The sequence below is a fragment of the Brassica napus genome, chromosome C4 (genome assembly GCF_020379485.1).
Source record: "Brassica napus cultivar Da-Ae chromosome C4, Da-Ae, whole genome shotgun sequence".
NCBI lineage: Eukaryota > Viridiplantae > Streptophyta > Magnoliopsida > Brassicales > Brassicaceae > Brassica > Brassica napus.
In genome coordinates, this window is record NC_063447.1 from 14,095,471 (window position 1) to 14,115,645 (window position 20,175).

The following is a 20,175-nucleotide window of genomic DNA, read 5'->3' on the forward strand; positions in this document are numbered from 1 at the left end:
CAATTAAGAAGTTAGGTTTTTCCTTTTCAGTTTTATATTTGTGGTTTTTAGATTTTGATGAAAATTTCACTATACCACCTAAAGAAAATAAAGTGAACAATGGTAGAGAGAACTAAAATCAGTTGATGTAATTTGGTGTTTGTTTATTTCTGTTATTGACAATTTATTACAATGATCTTTTATTTTTGATATATTTTTTATTTGTAGTTCAATTTATTATTTACCTTGTTAGAGAAAATTTTAAATTGTATAAACTATTTTTGATATTTTGTATGTCAAATGAAAATAAAAATATAAAAACTAAAGTTAATTATTTTCTAAAGGTTCCAAACTATTATTTTATGTTTAAAAAAAACATTTAGAAAATATTAAACCTTAGTTTCTATATTTATAGCCGCTTTTAGCTCCATAGTACTCCTTTTAAGTATGGCATGCTGCAGTTCAAGAAACCAAAGAAAAAAACACAACTCATATAAAGAAACCAACAAAATAAAAAGAATTTTGACTCACCTGATGATCACTTTGGTTGATGAGGTCAGGTTTTGCAGATTTAGGAAACTGTACAGTTTCTATGCATCTTCTTGACATATCACTCGGGTATCCAACCTCCAACTTTTTCATGAATTATGTATATAACGTTAACTATTTGCTATAGTGGCCTATGAGTTATATTAAATAACTTAGTTCGTCTAAGTTATAAAAGGGTTGTATACATAATTCATGAAAAAGTTGTCTAGGAAACTGTACAGTTTCTATGCATCTTCTTGACATATCACTCGGGTATCCAACCTCCAACTTTTTCATGAATTATGTATATAACGTTAACTATTTGCTATAGTGTAAAAGAACTTATAGAGTGGCCTATGAGTTAAATAACTTATATAATCGAATCATAGGGGAAGCTTTACGTATTCGGATTGGTTGTAAAAGTAAAACAAAGATGGTGGAAATCACTTAAATTATTCTAATCAAAGATGCATTTCTCTATTACAAAACATCCACTTCAAGCACAATGTGCTCAACTCGAATTGGCTCCAATAAAGAGAGAGACAAACTTATTTCCTTACTTTCTCAATGAATAATCAAGCAAAAATGTGTTGTCTATGTTACATAAAATCAATAATAGATGAATTACTACTATACGAAAAATGTCGATTGTGCCAAATCCACCAGTTGAAAACGCGTTACATAGAATACGGAATGAACTCTAACGTGGTCCATCTACCAGTTCTACATACTGTGCTCTGCCAACTACCTCTGCAATGACAAACAGTCCATCTTAATATCTACGCGTTTGTTTCTATTATGCATGTCTGAATGCAAAGATAAAATATATTACATTATAAGAAAAAGTAAAAGAAGAATCCAAGTTACAGCTTGAACGGATTTGCTACGCATTTGACACTCAGACAGATTTAGTTGTCACTGTATAGCTCATACCAACCGTGAAGCTGCTTTTTGTAGAAACATGAGTTCAAAATGTCCCTAGTCAAATGCTTCGTATCGTCCTGAATAAGTCTGAGCACACGCGTTTGTTCCTGAAAATATCAACAACCATATCACATATTGAAGGTATATAAAATGGCTATTTCAAATCAAATGTTTGCTTGCAGAGTTAACTTAGAGTTACCTTTCGTCTCACTGATCAAAATTTACAATCGAATTCAAAATGAGGGAGAAGCTGTTTAACAATAAACTTGTGAACTGGCACACTTTCTTTTCTTAAAGATGCATGTAACCCCGAAGACTCAGTTTATTACCATGACCTAAAAGGAAAGATAATAACCAAGTGAATATGCCAGAAGGAGAGACCGACTTCTATTCAAATTTATCCTTAATGGGGTAGAAGAATAAAGCTAAGCGTCTCAGTAACCACATCAGTAACCACATGTAAACTAATGATCTTATGAACAGGTAAGAGAATGGTGCTATGGTTACAATGACAAACTCAGTAGTGTCCACTTCACTGAAAACATTTAGAACTTTCTCCATTCTCTCTTTCAGTTGGTCCAACTCGTTGGACTGTTTCAAAAAAAAAAAGAATCTTTAGAAGAATTCGAAAAAAAAGAATTGATTCAAGAGAAAATGCCTATACTTACAGGTCTTTGTTGTTGTATCTCCTTTTTACCAAAGACAGACGTAAAGGCTGAAGCTGCCGCAGTGATCTTCTTCTTGAGCTGAATATCAAATACAACTAAGCTAAGCTAAACATAACAAAAGGATTAAAAAAAACTGAATGCTCAAACTTTTATTTTGCCAATTGAAGAATCATAGAAATCGGACAGAGAAAGAAACTGCAGAGTATGTTCCTGCAAGAATACTATTCAAAAAATATAAAAAAATCCACCAAGTGGAATACTCCAGACTTAGAATATATATATACTAACCGTGGGAGTAGTATCGAGGACTATATGTGTAAACCTATTGTATTCTGGTGACTCCATAAATTGAAGAACATGTGAAGACTCGAGAGATCTCAACATTAGTTATAAAAAAATAAAGTTCATCTTCAGGGAATCTCAACATACGTGCCTTGGATATAACTGATATTTCATCATATACCAGGTGATGCAGCATTGAGCATATCTTCAATATTCAAGCTCCCTAACTACAAAGACAAAAATGGACAACGCATCTCCATGACATTTACAAAGTTTTCCCAAACCAACAAAAGTAGAAAAGAAAAGAGATCCGATTTCATCCTTTCATTCACTGTACCAATCAATAGCTTGCCCGGTAATCAGAAACGGCATTCTAAACTAAAAACACCACCAAAAAAAGACTCAAACTTTGACTTGCAATTAGATACATAGAACATAAAGCTACCACCTTTATCTCTGTTTGGTTCGAATTGTTCTTGTCCACGTCGATTTTGCGACGCGACGGCAGAAGATTCCTCCTCGGATGATCCATCGACACCGCATCCGTCGAGAACCCTAATCCTTTACCACACCAAACATCAGAAACCGCGACGCAGCCGCCACTGCCATTGACGTATCTAATTACAGAAGCGATTGGGCTGGAAGATTGGAGGGACAATGTGTGTCAGCGGCAGATCTTCGTCAGCAGCGCTGTGGCGGATTGTTTGGTGCCTAGCTCGTCGGAGTTTGATATCGCGATTCGTAGTGGAGCATATTTATACACGATCTCGGCGACGAACAACACAAACGAAAGTTTCGTAGTGGGATTGCGAATTAAGACGATTTAAGATGAATAAATCACAACGCAACGTTACAGAAACTGAATCGTCCCTCCGCCGATTGAAGAGAAACTGGATTTCAGCCAAGATATGAGGAAGGGCAAGCTCGGGTCGGCATTTTCTCGGGTCTCCAGATGACGCAAAGTCTAGATGACGTGTCAAAACGTTATAACGTGATTGGTCAATTTTCTTGTCCGACGTGAACGTGCTATCTGATGATTATATATCCCTTTTAGTATATTATAGATTTCGTAACTAACTACATGAATCTCATGACATGATATGATGAATTGATGACCGCAGTACCGCGTTTGTAATTTAAACTTGTTTTCTTAAGTTTTTAAAAAGAAGTTTGGTAGAGCTAAAAAGACGTATGATGCAAGTACAACAATGAAGAAAATTATTTAATTTTATGTTTTATATTTGGATACATACCAGTGTTGACGTCCGCGTAGGCATTTGTAGTTGGTTAAACAACTATACTAATCTAAAATATCATAATGCTAAAACTATTAATCTTTCCGTTTCATTTTACATATCGTTATATACTAAAATTTTCCGTTACAAAATAATTATCGTTTTATGATTTAAGTTTAGAAAACAATAAATAAAATATAACTTTAATACTCTCTCCGTATCAGTTTAACATGTGTTTAAGGATTTTGATTTTGTTTCAAAATAAGTGATGTTCTCATAATTTTAGGTGAAATTTAATGTCATTTGAAATTTTTGACCAACTATAAAATACTCCATTTTTTTATTGGTTGAATTAGTTTTGTTTAGTGTTATTTTATGTAACCAAAGCCAATTACATAAAAGTTTGTATTTTCTTAATATATCTGCAAAAATTTTAAACACCGCTTAAAGTGATACAGATGAAGATGAAGTAATTAAATAGGAGTAAAGCTGATTATTTAACCAATTCAAAAATTTGTGTGAAAAATAACTTTAATGGATAGATTTTTTTTTCCTTAGCTGAAGGCTGGAGTCGATTAATGAGAGCGTAAAACGAGTAGATGGTTATATTCTTTTGGTGATGTTTTTGTTATATTCTTTTGGTGATGTACCTAGGATCGACCAAACTTAAACCGGCATATGAGTCTGTGTCTGTGATTCAGTTTTCTGAATAATTATCCGGTTCTCGTCTGAATAAGAACTCATAATGTAAGCTGGACTTTGACTTATTCTTCGGATCACCTCTCGGGGTGAACCAGTTCACCAATTAATAATATTTTGTTATTTCATATTCGATATTTAAAAAAAAAAAACAAAAACAAAATATTATCAAATTATATTATGTTTTTAAAATAAAAAAGTAAAAAAATAAATAAAAAATAGTATCAGTTACAAAAAAAAAATTAAAAAGTATTTTTAACGTTGTCAGCAAAACACTAAACCCTAAATTTCAAATCATAATCCCTAAACCCTTGAATAAGCCCTAAACCCTTGAATAAGCCCTAAACCCATGGATAAATCCTAAACTCTAAGTCAAAAACACTAAACACTAAAACACTCAAGGCTTGGTGTTTTAGTGTTTAATTTTTTTTTTAATTTAGAGTTTAAGATTTATACAAGGGATTTGGGTTTACCCAATGGTTTAGTAGTGTTTAGTATTTAAGGTTTAGGATTTAGTGTTTTGGTGACGACGTTAAAAAGATTTTTTTTAAAAGATTTTTTTTTTGTAACTATTATTATTTTTATTTGTTTTTTTATTTAAAAAACATAATATAACTTGACAATACTTTATTTTTTTTTTCTAAAATATATCTAATATGAAATAACAAAATCATATTGATTGGTGGACCTTAGGCGTGAATCCAAGAATAACTCGCTGGACCTTGTCATATTCACTTGTTTGATTAATCCCAACATATGTTGTTCAAATGTTTCAGCAGAGTTTCTTGCCAAATAAAAGTCACGAGACGAAAAAAGTCCTCGAGTCAAAGAAGCAAACGAACTCCAATCTCATGGCATAATAAAGTTTATAATTAAATTTTATATAAAAGTGAAAGAAAAATCAATATAAATCTCACTTTGAAAACTTGGTGATGGATCAATTTGACGTACCGGTTCGTTCTCCAGTTGGTCCTTTGAAGAATCTCTACCTCCACACGTATTCTCTAGTTCTTTACTCTTACTAGTGACAATGAAACCCGAGTAGTCCTTGATATCTCATGATTTTTATAAGTTTTAGATTCATATTTTAGCTTATTATGATCATTTTAGGTTGCATTTAGGTCTTTGTGTTGTATTTGCATACTCATTTGCATATCATAGGGGTTGGAATGCTTATTTGGAAGTTTGGGGCGAAATTCAAGGGTTATACTACAAAGTTTGGAAGTTTTGGGTCCACTGTGATGTTAACAAGAACCCAGGGACCAAGGTTGCAAATTTGTAATATTCGATTGGGCTAAATCGCACATTGGAAACTTTGGGTTTGATTCGCGAGGGCATTTTTGCACATTCCAAAGGCTGGGTCCGTTTTGTAAAGAATCAAAAGGCCAGGGACTGGTTTTGAAAATAATGAAGAAACCTCCATTGGAGAGCACGAGCTTTCTCCTGATGCATCCGGAGCTTGACGACGCGGCGAGCCTGTTACAGTACCATGGAGAAGGAAGCTACGATCTGAGAGCACGACACCGTGGAGGAGCTCACGAGCTTCTCTTCGCCGGATCTGAATCCCGACGGCGGAGGCTGAGAGCACGGCGGAGAGCTTACCACGACGAAAGCCACGACGGGAGAACTGAGCACCGGCGAGGTGTTGACGATGGATGAACGACGGATTGAGCTTGGCTGTGGCTCGGTGGTTCCGGTTCAGTGGAGAGCTTAGTGACGACGAAGCTTGAAGCGACGACCTCCGGGAGTTGTAGCCATGAACGAAGCGAGCTCGAGCACAGCGACGTGATGAACTCGCTCGGGAAATCCATCATCAAAGATCAAGCATCACAGCGACTTGCCACAGCGAGGTGCAAAGGCCGCTCGCAGAAGACAAAAACGCGATCTCAGAAATGATTGACCGGTTTATTCCGGTTTGACCCGGTTTAATTCACTAAACCAGCTCGAGTTTGGCATCTCTTATATATAGTTTTAAACCTAAAAACCTAAAAAGAATCTCATTTTTTCTCTCAAGAACTTGCTTCCCTTTGTAAAAAAAAGCTTGAATCTTTATATCACAATCTAAGGAAGTTCTTAATTTTATATCTTGTTTCTCCTTCTCATAAACATGATGAGCCTTGAATCCATCATGGATTTTAGGTTTCTCATGGAGATTAGGGAGTAGACACTCCTTGGATGGGTTAAGGTAGATTAGGGTGATTAAGTGTAGATTTAGGGTGTTTTATTGTAGATCCTTGTATGAACTTGCTTGTTGAGTATTTTTAATGCTTGTTTAGTCTTGATCACTCTAAACCTGATTTCTAAACACTTCTCATCAGACATGATTAGATGAAGTGTTTGAATCAGCTCAACTAAGCTCTAGTGAGATTAGCCAAGGACACTTGATGTTAAAATTGCTAGATAGTTATTAAACTTGAACTTAAAGATTGCTTGATTGAATTAAGCCAAAGACATTTGATGTTTAATGATTTCTAAGCAAATGGACATTTACCTAGACATAGGACCTGTCTAAAATTGTGTTTAGACTTAAGAGATTACTTTGATTGAAAGTTTGTCACCTAGATTGGATTTTAGTTACTTGAAGTCAATTCCCTTAGTCCATGGATTCACTTGTTTATATTTCTAGGATATTAGTTTGTTACAAATCATCTATCTTCTTGTTTGCTTAGAATAGGAAGGTTTGTGTATTCTTGGTGTTATAAGTCTCTAGTTCTCTGTGGATTCGATCCTAAAATGCTACAATGACATACCATTCGATTGTGGTATTGTTGGCACATTAGGTTAATTGGTGTGTGCTTAAACGCGTAATCAGTCCTCATACTCATACGCAGTACCCATTATCATATATGAACGTTGGGTGTTGATATTTTTGTAACTCAGTTTGTAGCATAAAAGTATAAAATAATGTGACTTTGAAGTCTATCTATGTTTTACGCGATGTGCTTAGCTTCTAAAACATTATTTTTATATAATGTTATTCGTTAAAGTTCGAATGCAAACGTAAACAAATAGTTATTTGGCTAAACTTTAACATGAATATTTTTTTGGAGATTTTGATAGAAACCTCGTTATATAAATTGAGGTGTGTGAATGTGGCTACTTATTTGAACCGTTGATTTGATATCATTCCACATGTCTCATAAGTCATAACTTCTATAAACCAACAATTTGAAAATTCGAATGAATTCACGACATGTGGTAATTTGTTAAAGTTGCGATAAAATGGTGTAGTACCACGAGCTATGTCACAAAAGTGATATTACAATCCAACCGTTTCAAAAGTGATGCCAATGGTGGTACAATAAACCTAAACCAAAAGTAGCAATGTTTTCACCAACTCTACTTGTCTTGGCGTATAAGACCGATGTCCTTCACTAGTTTTGTCGCCCTGTTTTGTCAAGCGAATCCATTGATTTGACGATAACTGAAGAAAATGTTACTTTTGTCAAGAAAGTTACCAAATCTAGTTACCAAATCTATATATTTTTACATCAGGAAGGTAAAAGAATCGACCCATGCCATCGAACTACTGAACCAAAATCAAGCCATCCAAGAGGAGATCTAACCCGGGTTGTGACCAAAAAAAAAGAGAGAGTTAGAAAGACCAGGTCTTGTTGATTTCAGCGAAAGCCCATGTGGACTTAGCCAAACCGTGTCTAAGCGAATTTTCTATTCCAATGTCCTACAGTTTGGTTCAATAATATTGAAAACTAATTCTTTTGTAGTAAAGTCAAAGTCAAAGTTCATATATGTGTTTGTATACAATAAACATAGGAAAGTGAGACCAACAATGTACAAGTCAAACAACGACATCTCAAGAAACCTATATATATACGAGGCATTATCGAATTCGTTACATATACAAACCTAAAAAGACCCTACACTTCTCTAACCAATAAGAAGGAATTTAGCACAAAAAAACCCAATAAGAAGAATTATGATGAAGAGACAATTAGTGCTTGTGATTATCTTAGTTGTTATTTTCGTTGCTGTCTTGGACGTTGTGCAAGTTGAAGCCATGAGGCCTTTCCCGGAGGCCGTCGACGAGATAAGTCTACTGTTGTTTCAGGCGCTTCAAAGAGGTCCGGTCAGTGGCTCTGGTCGGAACGGTTGCACCAATATTCCTCGCGGTTCAGGAAGGTGCCGCCACGGCTAAAGCTGTCATACGAATCTTCTTCATTATTTTTTTATTCTTTTTTTAGTTCCCACAGTTGTGTGTTACGTACATAATTACATATACGTAATTATACGATAGCTTTAGACTTGGTCTCATATCATTTGAACTGTAATAAACGGAAATCTAATTAGTTGATTAATGTGTGTCTTCAATGACAATACATACATGTTTTTTACTTTTTTGGGGCTATTCACTAAATTGGTCAAGAAAAGCTATATTTGTAGAAACAAATATACTAATAACCAAAAGATTTTTTTCGTTTTAAAAATAGAAACTTTATTGGATTTTCAGTTTGAAAAGGTAGGTAGACAATACAGTAAATAATTCAAGTATTTGACTTTTACCGCCAAAAGAAATCAAATCACACAGAAACATGCGCTTTATAAAAAACCGTTTTCATGGCAGTGTACTCCCACTTATACCGTTAGTCGCCCGAGGTTTTTCCCACCGACGTCTCTTCTTGACGGCAACAAAAAATATCTCCCCTTGTGGCTGGGAGCCACAAGATACCCACAATTTTCATCAACGTTCCTGTGACAACAAAACCTGCATTGGAGTGTGAAACTTCAGATAATTAGCTTTGCAAGTAACACTAACAAAAACATTGTACGTTGAGTATGCATAGATGCTACCGCAACGAACATGAATCAGAAACAGAAGTAGAAACAGATCATGTAAGGTGTGTGTACCTGTGTGAAACTGCCTATGTTCTGTAGCCAAGCATCAAGTGCTTATAATAACGACCCCTGATAATTCTCTGCCACCAATATTTGGTTGAGCTCCAATAACTCATCTTCATTCGTTCTTGGATGAGCCTGTAATGCAGATCACGCAGCTGTTTAAGGATTGAACAGAGATTTAAAGGAGCAGGTTCAAGGGAGAAGGGAGAAAGTTTGATCACCATCTAACGAGGCATCTTTTAATGCCTTGCGATATAGGACGGAAGAAAGACGGATCTCGCTGAGTATATAGTATCCCAACCTGGAACAGAACCAGCCCTTCTTAGTAACATGGCTCGTCAAATTAGTGTCTACCGAGATCAAGAGAAGATATAACTTTTACTTCAACCAATGCCATAGCAGAAGGGTCTTCAAAAATCTCAAGGCTGTAGTTACCCAATGAGTAGTAGCTGCCATGATTCCAATTATTAGACATTAGAGAATCGAAATGAAGTTTCAAATGAAAAACATAGCTAAGAGTCAAGTTCATAATGGAAAATTACTATTAAGAATATCCATAACTAAATGACATGCTACAAGCCTACAACGTATACATGTCTGAAACCAGTTTCCATCTACTGCTTACGAGACCAAGCAATCATCGGATAGTAACAGCATGTAACTATAAAACCCAAAAAGGCAACAAATAAAATAGGACCAACCTATCCGAAGTCACGAACAGGACAGGTAGACAGCGCTCATTCGCACCTAACCTATTATTCTCCACACAAGATTGTCATGGTACATTGAAGCTGAGACTGTTGAATCATCAGTCTGAATGGCACTCTTCAAGATTTCAATGTTGTTTTGTAAAAGCCGGATAACCGGACTGACATAAACAATAAAATAAAAGCGATATGTTAAGGAAATAGATATTTGGAAAAGCGAACACAAAAACGATAAGAAATCGTATTCGCAAATGAACATGAAGTCAAAATATAATCTCTTTCCTTAACTCTAAATATTCGCTCCGTAGTGAGACGAGACTGTGCGAATATTGAGTCCCGGGATACAACCATGGCAGACGAATCAGCTTCACTCGTGATCGCCCTATCGAACTATAAACTATATGAAACACTCTCGGATTTATGACTTACGCTAAGGGATTTTTGCTGTTGGTTCGATGTGAAAAAGTTAAGAAATGAAGAAGGAGGAGAGTCGGCATTTAAAGAGACGGAGAAGACCCACTTCCCGCAACAGCTGCTGCACGTGGGCAAGAATCTCGCGGAGATCGAGGGAAGTTGAGTTGCAAAAATTATTCCCCAAGACTCTTTCTTATCTCGTTTAAAACTTTCGAGAGGATAAAATGTATGACGTTTTTATTTTCTGGACAAACTACTTGTTGTTTTAAAGAAAATTGCATGTTGTTTTTCTCGAAATGAATGGCAAAATGTTGAGTTTCACTTGGTTCAAAAAGAATCTTATTGGGCCGGAGGCCCTCCACCGAGGCCAAGACCAAGACCAAGGCCAAGCCTAAGGCCAAGGCCAAGCCCAAGGCCGAGGCCAAGGCCAAGCCCACGCCGAGCCGGCCAGACAGCAGCGGCGGCACGCGCGTGGTGAGCTCTCACTTCCTCTGAGTCGTTTACTCAAGGTTAGGTAAGTGCACATATATATACAACTCATTCTTCTTGTTTCTCCCCGATGTGGGACTCTTCATAATGTCATCTTGACATTTCAATTATACTGGGCTTCACTAGTAAAAAACAGGGCCATAGCCACGAAAATGCCACGCGAATTTCGTGGCAAAAACGCAAAAGCTACGATCTACCTACGAAATGCTACGAGAAAGAAAAACGTGGCAAATCGTAACCTTACGTAGCAGACGTTGCTACGAAATTATTACGGATATATTCGTGGCTAGGGTTTGCCACGAAATTGCCACTTAATAATCGTGGGTATGCAATTCGTAGCAAACAACGTGGCAATATTCGTGGCATTTCGTAGCAAAAAACGTAGCAATTTTCGTGGCATTTCGTAGCAAACACTCCTACGTTTTGCTACGTTTTAACCGTGGCTATCAAAATTTATAATATTAATATATCTTAGTCGGCCAGAAAAAACAAATAAAGTGATTGCCACGAATTTTATCGTAGCAAACCGTGGCAAGCCCACCGAAAAAAAATCACATCAATCACATCCTGCACATATGGCAGGGATAAAAACAAAAGCTTAAGCCACGAAAAGATTGGGTGTAGGAAAGATTCTGATAGGTTGCCACGAAAAGAAACGTAGCAAAATCGTAGCAATATTCGTGGCATTTCGTAGCAAAAAACGTAGCAATTTTCGTGGCATTTCGTAGCAAAAACGTGGCAATGTTTTTCCTATATAAGCAAACGCATGAGAGTTCATTCACATTGCAACCAACTACCATAACAATTCACACTTCAAATGTGAGATCAGACGATTTGTCTAAAAAAAAAAAAGTTTTCAATGTCTTATTATTTTCAAAATCGAGAGTGGATGGATCGACACATTGATCCAAGTACTAATCATGTTTCAAGAGAGTTTAGCGAAGGTGTTGAAGTTTTTATCGCCTTTGCCTCAAGGCAAAATTCTTTTTTGGAACGAAAAACCATGTTATGTCCTTGTGTAACATGTGGAAACCGAAAGCAACGTGATGTAAGAACCGTATCTCGCCATCTTTACCGAGTTGGCTTCAAAAGTAATTATTATGTATGGTCAAGCCATGGAGAAAGCTACTATGACGCTGGAGAATCATCGACAGGAGGTCAATTTATGGGTATGGGAAATGAAGCAAGTTATGCAGAAGATGGCCCATATGAAGAGAACATTCTTGGAGGAGACTTTGGGTCAACTGAAATACCGGAAAATTTGATGGAAGAACCCAATGAAGAGCAATATGAAGAAAGAGTGTTTGAAGATTTTGAAGCCGCCAATCAACCACTATATGATGGATGTGTTGAAGGTATTTCTCAACTATACTTGGCATCTCGTTTAATGAAAGTAAAAACTGATCATAATTTGGCGGAGTCATGTATGGATGAGATATCACAAACTTTTAGAGCTGTTTTGCCACAACCAAATATAGCTCCTGAGTCATATTATGAGATGAAGATGCTGACGAAGTCGCTTGGTCTCCCTGTTGTCAAGATCGATATTTGTGAGGATAATTGCATGTTATTTCGGAAAGAAGATAGCGGGTTGTTGGCGTGTCGGTTTTGTGGGAAAGATAGATATCACAAGAACCATGGAAAGGGAAAGAGGCGTCCAAAACAGAGAATGTTCTATTTGCCTATTACAGAGAGGTTGAAGCGTCTGTACCAACAAGAGTCTACTGCATCACAAATGCGATGGCACGCAGAACATGAGTCGCCAGAAGGAGAAATGCACCACCCTTCAGATGCTGCAGCATGGAAGCATTTTAACAAGGTATATCCTGATTTTGCGGAGGAAAGTCAAAATGTTTATCTAGGATTAGCAACAGATGGATTTAATCCAGTGGGTATGAGCGGAGAAGCCCACTCGGTCTGGCCCGTCATCGTAACCCCGTATAACCTACCTCCTGGTATGTGTATGAAAAGAGAATATTTCTTTTTATCAGTACTAGTTCCTGGGCCAAGGCATCCAAAGAAGAGCATTGATATTTATCTGCAGCCGTTAATTGAAGAACTAAAAAGTTTGTGGAGCGATGGAGTTGAAGCATATGATGTCTCGAAGAAGCAAAATTTTTCGATGCGAGCCGCACTAATGTGGACAATTAATGACTTTCCCGCTTACGGCATGATGTCCGGATGGATGACTCATGGCCGGTTAGCTTGTCCATATTGTCTTGATGATACAAAGTCTTTTTGGTTGCAACATGGAAGGAAGCATAGCTGGTTTGACTGCCATAGAATGTTCCTGCCTAAGGAGCATCCTTACAGAAGAAATGTCCAAGCTTTTCGAAAGGGGCAGACAGTAACTGATGATCCTCCACCATGGTTGACGAGAGAAGAAATTCTTCGCGAAAGAATCAACAACATCGAAGGATTGAAGAAAACTATCGATTGTGGAGGAAATGGACACGAGAAACCTGCGAGCATTATAAACGGCTACGGCAAAGACCACAATTGGGTGAAGAAAAGTATCTTTTGGGAGTTGCCGTATTGGGAAAAACTTCTTCTTCGCCACAACGTGGACTTCATGCACGTTGAGAAAAATTTCTTTGATAATCTTATCAACACGGTGCTTAATGTTCCCAGGAAGACAAAAGATAATGCAAAGTCGAGGATGGATTTACCTGATTTGTGCAGAAGGTCTGAGTTACATATGAAGGCTGATGGAACGATGCCTGTCCCGATTTTCCGGTTGTCGAAGGAAGAAAAAAAAGAATTTCTGCGATGGTTGAAAAATGATATAAAATTTCCAGATGGGTATGCTTCAAAGTTTAGTAGGTGTATAGACGAGACGAATAGCAAGATTTCAGGTCTCAAAAGTCATGATTGTCACGTCATTATGCAGCGACTTCTCCCATTTACGTTTAAGGAATTACTACCCAAAAGTGTTCACATTGCCATTTCAGGTACATAATCTTAACAATTGGTTTGATACATGTTATTATTGACTAACTCCTTATAATTTTTTTTTTGTAGAGATAGCACTTTTCTTTCGTGATATCTCTGCAAAGATACTTAAGCACGAAGATGTTGCTATTTTAAAAGAAAACATTGCGGTGAAGCTTTGTAATTTGGAGAAGATTTTTCCACCGTCGTTCTTTGATGTTATGGAACATTTGGCCGTACATTTAGCAGACGAAGCTGCTTTAGGTGGTCCAGTGCAATATAGATGGATGTATCCTTTCGAGCGATACATGTACCATCTGAAAAAGAAAGTTAAAAATAAGGCACACATTGGAGGTTCCATCGTTGCACAATATGTGAATGAAGAAATATCTACCGCTTCTCCAAACTTCTTTGGTAATCCACATGTGGTACCTGAGGTTCCACTTCCCGGGGAAGTTCGGTTTACATATCAATATCCAGATGTGCCTAACTTGTTTTATCACGAAGGTCGGGTTAGTGGAAAATGTGAAGAGAAATGGCTAACCGATGAAGACTACACTGTCCTCCAGACTTTTCTGATGCTCAATTGTGATACATTTGAACCCTACGAAAGGTACTTCAATTACTTTTTTTTTTGTTATTTTTCAGGATACCTGAAATCATAATCTCTTTTAAAAATAACAGGATGTTCGAGGAGTTTATGACAGAGAGAAACCCATATATGTCTACTAATGATCTACAAATACTGAAAGACCAACATTTTGCTGAATGGGTGAAAAACTATGTGAGTTTATGATATTATTTGATTTTTAATTTGAATTAGAAACTTATCAATTATAAATATAAATTTAATTGACAGGTTGTGCAAGCGAGTAACACATATGAGTTTCCGATGTGGATGTTAGATTTTGTACAAGGTCCGCAACATAAGTATAAATCTTGGCCGATTTACCATTCACGTGGATACTGCTTCCACACACATAGCCATGGCCAAGATAAGAAAACCCAACATTACGGCGTCCAAGTTCGTGGAACCACAGATACTGACTATTACGGTTTGATTGAGGAGATAATAATGGTTGAGTATTTTGGTTCCGTTGGACTGAAGGCCATGGTTTTTAAATGTAAGTGGTTTGATACAACTGAAGGACGGGGAATTCGAAAACATAAATCAGGAATCGTTGATGTGTCTCCGCGTTGGCAGTATGAGAAATATGATCCATTTATCTTATCTGGTAATTGTGATCAAGTTTGTTTTATTCCTTATCCGCGGGTACGACATACATCAGCCAACGATTGGTGGGCATGTACAAAAGTTATGCCTAGAGGGGTTCGAGAAACCTCTGAGGATGCTCTTGTTGCATTACAAGATGATACACACAACCAAGTTGTTGCACAGAGCGTGATGCTGCGCATTGAGACGTATGTTGTCGAAGATGATTCAGATTATAAATCTACACCAGTTGTTCCTCCTAATGACGAATACGTTTCAGAAGATGAATTAGATGAGGCTTGTACTGATTCGGATTCGGAATCTGATTCAAGTTCTTAGTAAGTTTGTCGTTTATGAAGTTTTTTAAAATTGTAATATGAATAAGTAATCACTTAGTAATGTGTAATTTATGAAGTTTAAAAAATTTGTAATATAAATAAGTTAAACAATTAGTAACTTGTAAGTTATGAAATTTTTAAATTTGTAATATATAGTTTAAAATCTTAAATTCTTAAATTCTTAATTTTTAATTTTTATATGAAAATTTTAATTTTGTAATATATAGTTTAAATTATTAAATTCTTAAATTCTTAATTTTTAATTTTTAAATGAAATTTTTAATTTTGTAATATATAGTTTAAATTCTTAAATTCTTAAATTCTTAATTTTTATATGAAATTTTTAAATTTAGTTTCTTATATTCTTAAATTCTAATTAATAGTTTTAAGATTTTTTTAAAAAATTACATTCTTTTAAAACCCTAAACCCTATCTATACCCTAAACCCATTTCCCACCACATAATTAACCCAAAAAATTTCCCTCCTAAACCCAGAACCCAATTCCCTCCAAACCCAAAATTTTCCCACTTAACTAAAGCCCAATTTCTATACTTAACCAATTTTTTTCCTCTAAACCTAAAAATTGTCGCGTCTCTCTCTCTCTCTCTCTCTCTCTCTCTCTCTCTCTCTCTCTCTCTCTCTCTCTCTGAAACCTTCACCATTCTCCCATTCTCCCATTCTCACGAGACTCTCACAGTCTCCTCTCTCTCTCAAACCTTCACCGCCTCTCTCATTCTTTCTCACAGCCTCCTCTCTCTCTCAAACCTTCACCGCCTCTCTCATTCTTTATCACACTCTCTCACAGACTCCTCTCTCTCTCTCTCTCAACGATGGCTCCTTCGACTGGAATCCCCAACGAATCACGTCGTCGCCCTCGCCCTACCGAATTACAGCTCCCAGGTTAGTGAGCCCCTCGTCTCGGTCTCGATTCCTCTTCCATCTAGACTTCTTAGGGTTTCGATTTAGACTTCTTAGGGTTTCGATTTAGACTTCTTACGGTTTTGATTTAGACTTCTTAGGGTTTCGATTTAGACTTCTCACGGTTTTGATTTCAAGTTTTTGCTTTTCGGTTTTGTCTCCCTTTAAAGTTTTGATTCCTCTTAATACTCTCTGTCTGTCTACAGGTATGCGGCAAGGGAGACCACAAATGACCTTATCGGATCCTTCTGCCATGGCCCCATCTTTTTCTCCTCCTGGAGTTGTACCTCCTGGAGCTGTTCCTCACGCATCTGTCGGGTCTTCAAGTGCTGTGCCTGTGGCTCCTGCCCCTTATGTCAGGAGAAGAGAAGATGCTCTGCTATGTGCGCCATCCAGACGTAACCAGCCACACCTCCACCCTGACAAGACCAATGGAGCATTGTGGTAAGTTTAATACTAGTTCTGTTAAGTAGTTATGTTCTGTTAGAGTAAGTTTAAAGTAGTTCTGTTCTGTTTAAATACAAAATAAAAATTATTGTGTTGTGGTATTAGTTGAACCTTGTATTAGTAGACTAAGTGTAGAGTATAATATTTGATTTTTTCAATACTAGTTGAACCGTGTATTAGAAGATTAAGTGTAGAGTTTAATTTTTGATTTTTATTTAATGTTTGCCATTGTCTTGTCTCAGGTTTGGTATTGATCCTGAAGTCCATGCTTTTATCCGAGCAACATGGCAGGGAAACTACTGGGGGTCGTGGGCAAGCTGGAACTTCGTTCCACCTGAGAAGAAGGATCAGTGGTGGCATGCGTTCATTGTAAGTGCTTGTTTCCCTTTCCTTTTCCCTTTCTCAACTATTAGGAAGCTATAATGTTTAACTCTGTCTTATGTTCTTTTGTAGCAACACTACTACTGGGATGACCAATTCCATGATGAAATCTACTTGAAGTGGAAGAAACAAACTCAGGTTACCGTATGTGGCCGCATCAGCCAGAACAGGAGAGATAATAGGCAACCTTCTTACATGTCAGACGCTCACTGGGCAACAATGGTTGAGAAGTACAACACTGAGCAAGCAAAAAGGAAGAGTGCAAAAGCTGCAAGATCTCGTAAGTCTGCTCCAGTTGGGAAGAAGATGCACAAGCACGGTGCAGGCCCACGCTGTTTCCTGAACATTGCGTATCAAATGGTCAGTTTTGCCTTTTTTTTTCATAATTTATTTTGCCTTAAGTGTTGTCTAACTTCCATCTGTTTCCTTTCTTGTAGATGGTTGATGAAGGTTTGGATGAACCACCTTCATACACAGCCCTTGCAAGGAAGACTCACACGTGTAAAGATGGTTCCTTCCTAGACGAACGTACGGAGGAACTGGTGCTGGAGGTTGAGGAAGCCGTTGAAGAGATGTTACAAGATGGATCTCCACTAGGAGACAGTCAAACTGACTCCACTGCTGCTTCAAATGCAAAGCGCTATCTTCTCAACCAAGAATACATCAAGGTCATTTCTTCTCTCATCCTCATTTTATTTATTTCAGCTTACTAGTTGTCTAAGTTAATTATTCAAATTGAGACTCTTAGTTAATTATTGGAATTGAGACTGTCTATGTTAGTTATGGTGCTTGTGATTGTCTAAGTTAATTATTGAACTGGAGACTGTCTCAGTTAGTTAAGATGCTTGTGATTGTCTAAGTTAATTATTGGAATTGATACTATCTTAGTTATGGTGCTTGTGATTGGAATGAATGCTTATGATTATTTTCCTGTCTTTTTGCAGAGAGGAAAGACAAATAAGGGTACAATCTACGGCCTTGGCAGTGTTCAGTACAAGAACAGCAGTCCATCTGTGCCAATTCCTGTCTCACTGCAGCGTAACCTAGACGTTGATATGCGCATGTCTGGCTTTGAGACCACCATTTCTGAAGTCAAGGGAGACATTGCTGGAGTCAAGGAAGATTTCAGTGCTTTGAAGGCAGAAATCAATGCTTTCAAGACTCAAGTAACGGGGGGGATGTCAGCTAGCCAAGCAACTCTCAACATTATTCTGCAAACTCTCCAATCTCAAGCTTCCACTCCTGCCTCAACTGCACAACCATATCAGCCTCAAGCTCAGTCACAACCTCAAGGTCAGCCCCAAGCTCCCATTCAATCTCAACATCAGCCACAAGCTCAAGGTCAGTCTACGGCTCTACCACAACATCTCACGATCAATAACCCATCTGAGTTAGATAGGTGGTGCCAAGACCTTGGTATGTAAGGTTTGGTCAGTTGATGTATTAAGCTCAATCTTTTGTGTACTTTGTTTCAAGTTGTATTATCTTTTGAATGTTTAAAACTGCAACTTTTATGTAATATATTTTAGTTTCTATGATATTTTAGCTTTTAATTCGCATTTTGCATTTTATAAAAATTTCAAATTGGTGCTTTATAATTGTTTTTAATTTTTTTTTATAATTATTAAAACTACCCACGAAAACAATCGTAGCAAACCGTAGCTTATTGCTACATTACCATCCGTGTCAAACCGTAGCACATTGCCACGCATGTTTCGTCTCAAATCGTAGCAAAGTTGCTACGAAAAGTTTCGTGGCAATACGTGGCATTTTGCTACGTTTTTTGACACGCGCTGTTTTTGCTACGCTCGTATACGTACGTTTTGCGTTTCGTAGCATTTTGTGGCTTCTGCTCCGTATAGCCACGAAAATTTGGTCATACCCACGAAAATTAACGTGGCTGTGGCCCTGTTTTTTACTAGTGGCTTGTCTAATTACGTAGTCCATTATATTTCTTTTCACAAAACTTTAATCAATGTTCTTTAAGCCAACGGGCTTGAGAATTTGATCCAACGATCCCCCACATGAATAGAAATGACTCTAAACATATGCAGACTAAATGCAGACTCGATAAACTCTAAAAAACGATACTTATTCTAATCCTGACTAGACTAGACAGACTTATCTAGAGTGTTTGCGAAAAATTTATTGTGTTTGAGTTGGTGGCATTTTTAAGCCATGAACCACTCGTAGTTAATATCTGTCGGGTTTACTTTACCAGAAGGTGAACATGATGTCTTGAACCAACCAGTGTTTTAAGTAAATCGTGACAACATGCATAACACAACTTCATTTTCTCGTAGAATTTAGTTCTCTATTGTCTTCATTGTGGCCCTGAACTCTTCCTAGTTTTCATGAGTGAACTTAGAGAATATAGCCTTGCATTCATTCTCCTAGAAACCGTCCCATTTCACACTCATTAGGTGATTGACCATGAAAAGTATTGAGTAATATTCCGCTTTAGAAGCTATGGAATCATTAAAAGCTTATGCTTATCCTTCTAACATTCGTTAGCACTTTTATCATCTTAGGAGCTGGGAAGAGATTACTTTGTCTCAAGTGCTTTGGTTAGATTCTGTCTGATTTTGTTTTCCCTTTGAACCTACGTCTTGGGATCTCCAGTCATGATAGGTAGGGTTGCAATCAAGCATCCTCATTAGTTGTAGGCTTTAAACTCATTCCTTTTGATGATTTAGCAACAACATCTCGTGGCAAAGTTTTTGTAAATGAATCCGCTAGGTTGTCAGCTGATTTGATGTAGTCTATTGTGATTACACCAGTTGAGATAAGTTGTATAATTGTTTTATGTCGTCTTCTAATGTGACGAGATTTACCATTATAGAGATTACTCTGAGCCTGAGCTGTAGCTGATTGACTATCACAATGTATGCATATAGCTGGCACAGGTTTCTCCCACATAGGAATATCTTCCAAAAAAATTGTAAGCCATTCAGCTTCTTCTGTTACTTTGTCTAAGGCTATGAACTCAGATTCCATGGTGGATCTGACTAACACTGTTTGTTTGGTAGATTTCCATGATATTGCTACTCCTCCTAGTGTAAAGACATATCCACTTTTGGATTTTGAGTTTTTAGAATCTGATATCCAGTTAGCTTCACTGTATCCTTCTAAAACTGCTGGTTCTTTACCATAGTGAAGCCTAA

At 37.1% G+C, this 20,175-nt stretch overlaps 4 protein-coding genes across 18 annotated transcripts; 3 read left to right on the forward strand and 1 right to left on the reverse strand.

Moving 5' to 3' along the window:
• Window positions 1-941: 941 nt before the first annotated feature.
• On the reverse strand, window positions 942-3,495 carry LOC106382041 (ATPase GET3C). Of its 15 annotated transcripts, XR_007322344.1 has the most exons (7): window positions 2,388-3,420; window positions 2,247-2,309; window positions 2,100-2,177; window positions 1,939-2,022; window positions 1,631-1,766; window positions 1,340-1,538; window positions 1,043-1,257 (listed from the first exon to the last, which is right to left on the reverse strand). XR_007322344.1 is itself a non-coding variant. In XM_022711818.2 (5 exons), the coding sequence occupies exons 1-5, from the start codon at window positions 2,481-2,483 to the stop codon at window positions 1,749-1,751; spliced, it is 339 nt and encodes a 112-aa protein (XP_022567539.1). In that variant the 5' UTR covers window positions 2,484-3,486; the 3' UTR covers window positions 1,630-1,748. The 15 variants fall into 15 exon arrangements, 2 of the variants coding, with proteins under 2 accessions (XP_022567539.1, XP_022567538.1); XR_007322340.1 differs by having other exon boundaries at window positions 942-1,538; window positions 1,889-2,022; window positions 2,388-3,495; XR_002662221.2 differs by having other exon boundaries at window positions 1,043-1,538; window positions 2,388-3,481.
• Window positions 3,496-7,557: 4,062 nt separating this feature from the next.
• On the forward strand, window positions 7,558-8,776 carry LOC106380227. Its single transcript, XM_013820034.3, has one exon. The coding sequence runs from the start codon at window positions 8,253-8,255 to the stop codon at window positions 8,469-8,471; it is 219 nt and encodes a 72-aa protein (XP_013675488.1). The 5' UTR covers window positions 7,558-8,252; the 3' UTR covers window positions 8,472-8,776.
• Window positions 8,777-11,947: 3,171 nt separating this feature from the next.
• On the forward strand, window positions 11,948-15,265 carry LOC125585806. The gene is made up of 4 exons (XM_048755500.1): window positions 11,948-13,733; window positions 13,804-14,326; window positions 14,398-14,497; window positions 14,573-15,265. Exons 1-4 carry the CDS (start codon window positions 11,948-11,950, stop codon window positions 15,263-15,265), a joined length of 3,102 nt encoding a protein of 1,033 aa, XP_048611457.1.
• Window positions 15,266-16,007: 742 nt separating this feature from the next.
• On the forward strand, window positions 16,008-19,426 carry LOC106386091. The gene is made up of 5 exons (XM_048754469.1): window positions 16,008-16,627; window positions 16,873-16,999; window positions 17,084-17,371; window positions 17,449-17,679; window positions 17,956-19,426. Exons 1-5 carry the CDS (start codon window positions 16,392-16,394, stop codon window positions 18,433-18,435), a joined length of 1,362 nt encoding a protein of 453 aa, XP_048610426.1. The 5' UTR covers window positions 16,008-16,391; the 3' UTR covers window positions 18,436-19,426.
• Window positions 19,427-20,175: the final 749 nt, after the last annotated feature.

Excerpts from the sequence above, each read along its gene's own strand:
- LOC106382041 (XM_022711817.2), bottom strand. The coding sequence starts at position 2,483 with ATGTTGAGATCTCTCGAGTCTTCACATGTTCTTCAATTTATGGAGTCA. Across the intron at positions 2,310-2,387 it reads TCCTCGATACTACTCCCACG|GAACATACTCTGCAGTTTCT; the intron begins GTTAGTATATAT and ends GTATTCTTGCAG. Across the intron at positions 2,178-2,246 it reads CTTCAATTGGCAAAATAAAA|CTCAAGAAGAAGATCACTGC; the intron begins GTTTGAGCATTC and ends TTTGATATTCAG.
- LOC106380227 (XM_013820034.3), top strand. The coding sequence starts at position 8,253 with ATGATGAAGAGACAATTAGTGCTTGTGATTATCTTAGTTGTTATTTTC.
- LOC125585806 (XM_048755500.1), top strand. The coding sequence starts at position 11,948 with ATGGGTATGGGAAATGAAGCAAGTTATGCAGAAGATGGCCCATATGAA. Across the intron at positions 13,734-13,803 it reads TGTTCACATTGCCATTTCAG|AGATAGCACTTTTCTTTCGT; the intron begins GTACATAATCTT and ends TTTTTTTTGTAG. Across the intron at positions 14,498-14,572 it reads CTGAATGGGTGAAAAACTAT|GTTGTGCAAGCGAGTAACAC; the intron begins GTGAGTTTATGA and ends TTTAATTGACAG.
- LOC106386091 (XM_048754469.1), top strand. The coding sequence starts at position 16,392 with ATGCGGCAAGGGAGACCACAAATGACCTTATCGGATCCTTCTGCCATG. Across the intron at positions 17,000-17,083 it reads AGTGGTGGCATGCGTTCATT|CAACACTACTACTGGGATGA; the intron begins GTAAGTGCTTGT and ends GTTCTTTTGTAG. Across the intron at positions 17,680-17,955 it reads TCAACCAAGAATACATCAAG|AGAGGAAAGACAAATAAGGG; the intron begins GTCATTTCTTCT and ends GTCTTTTTGCAG.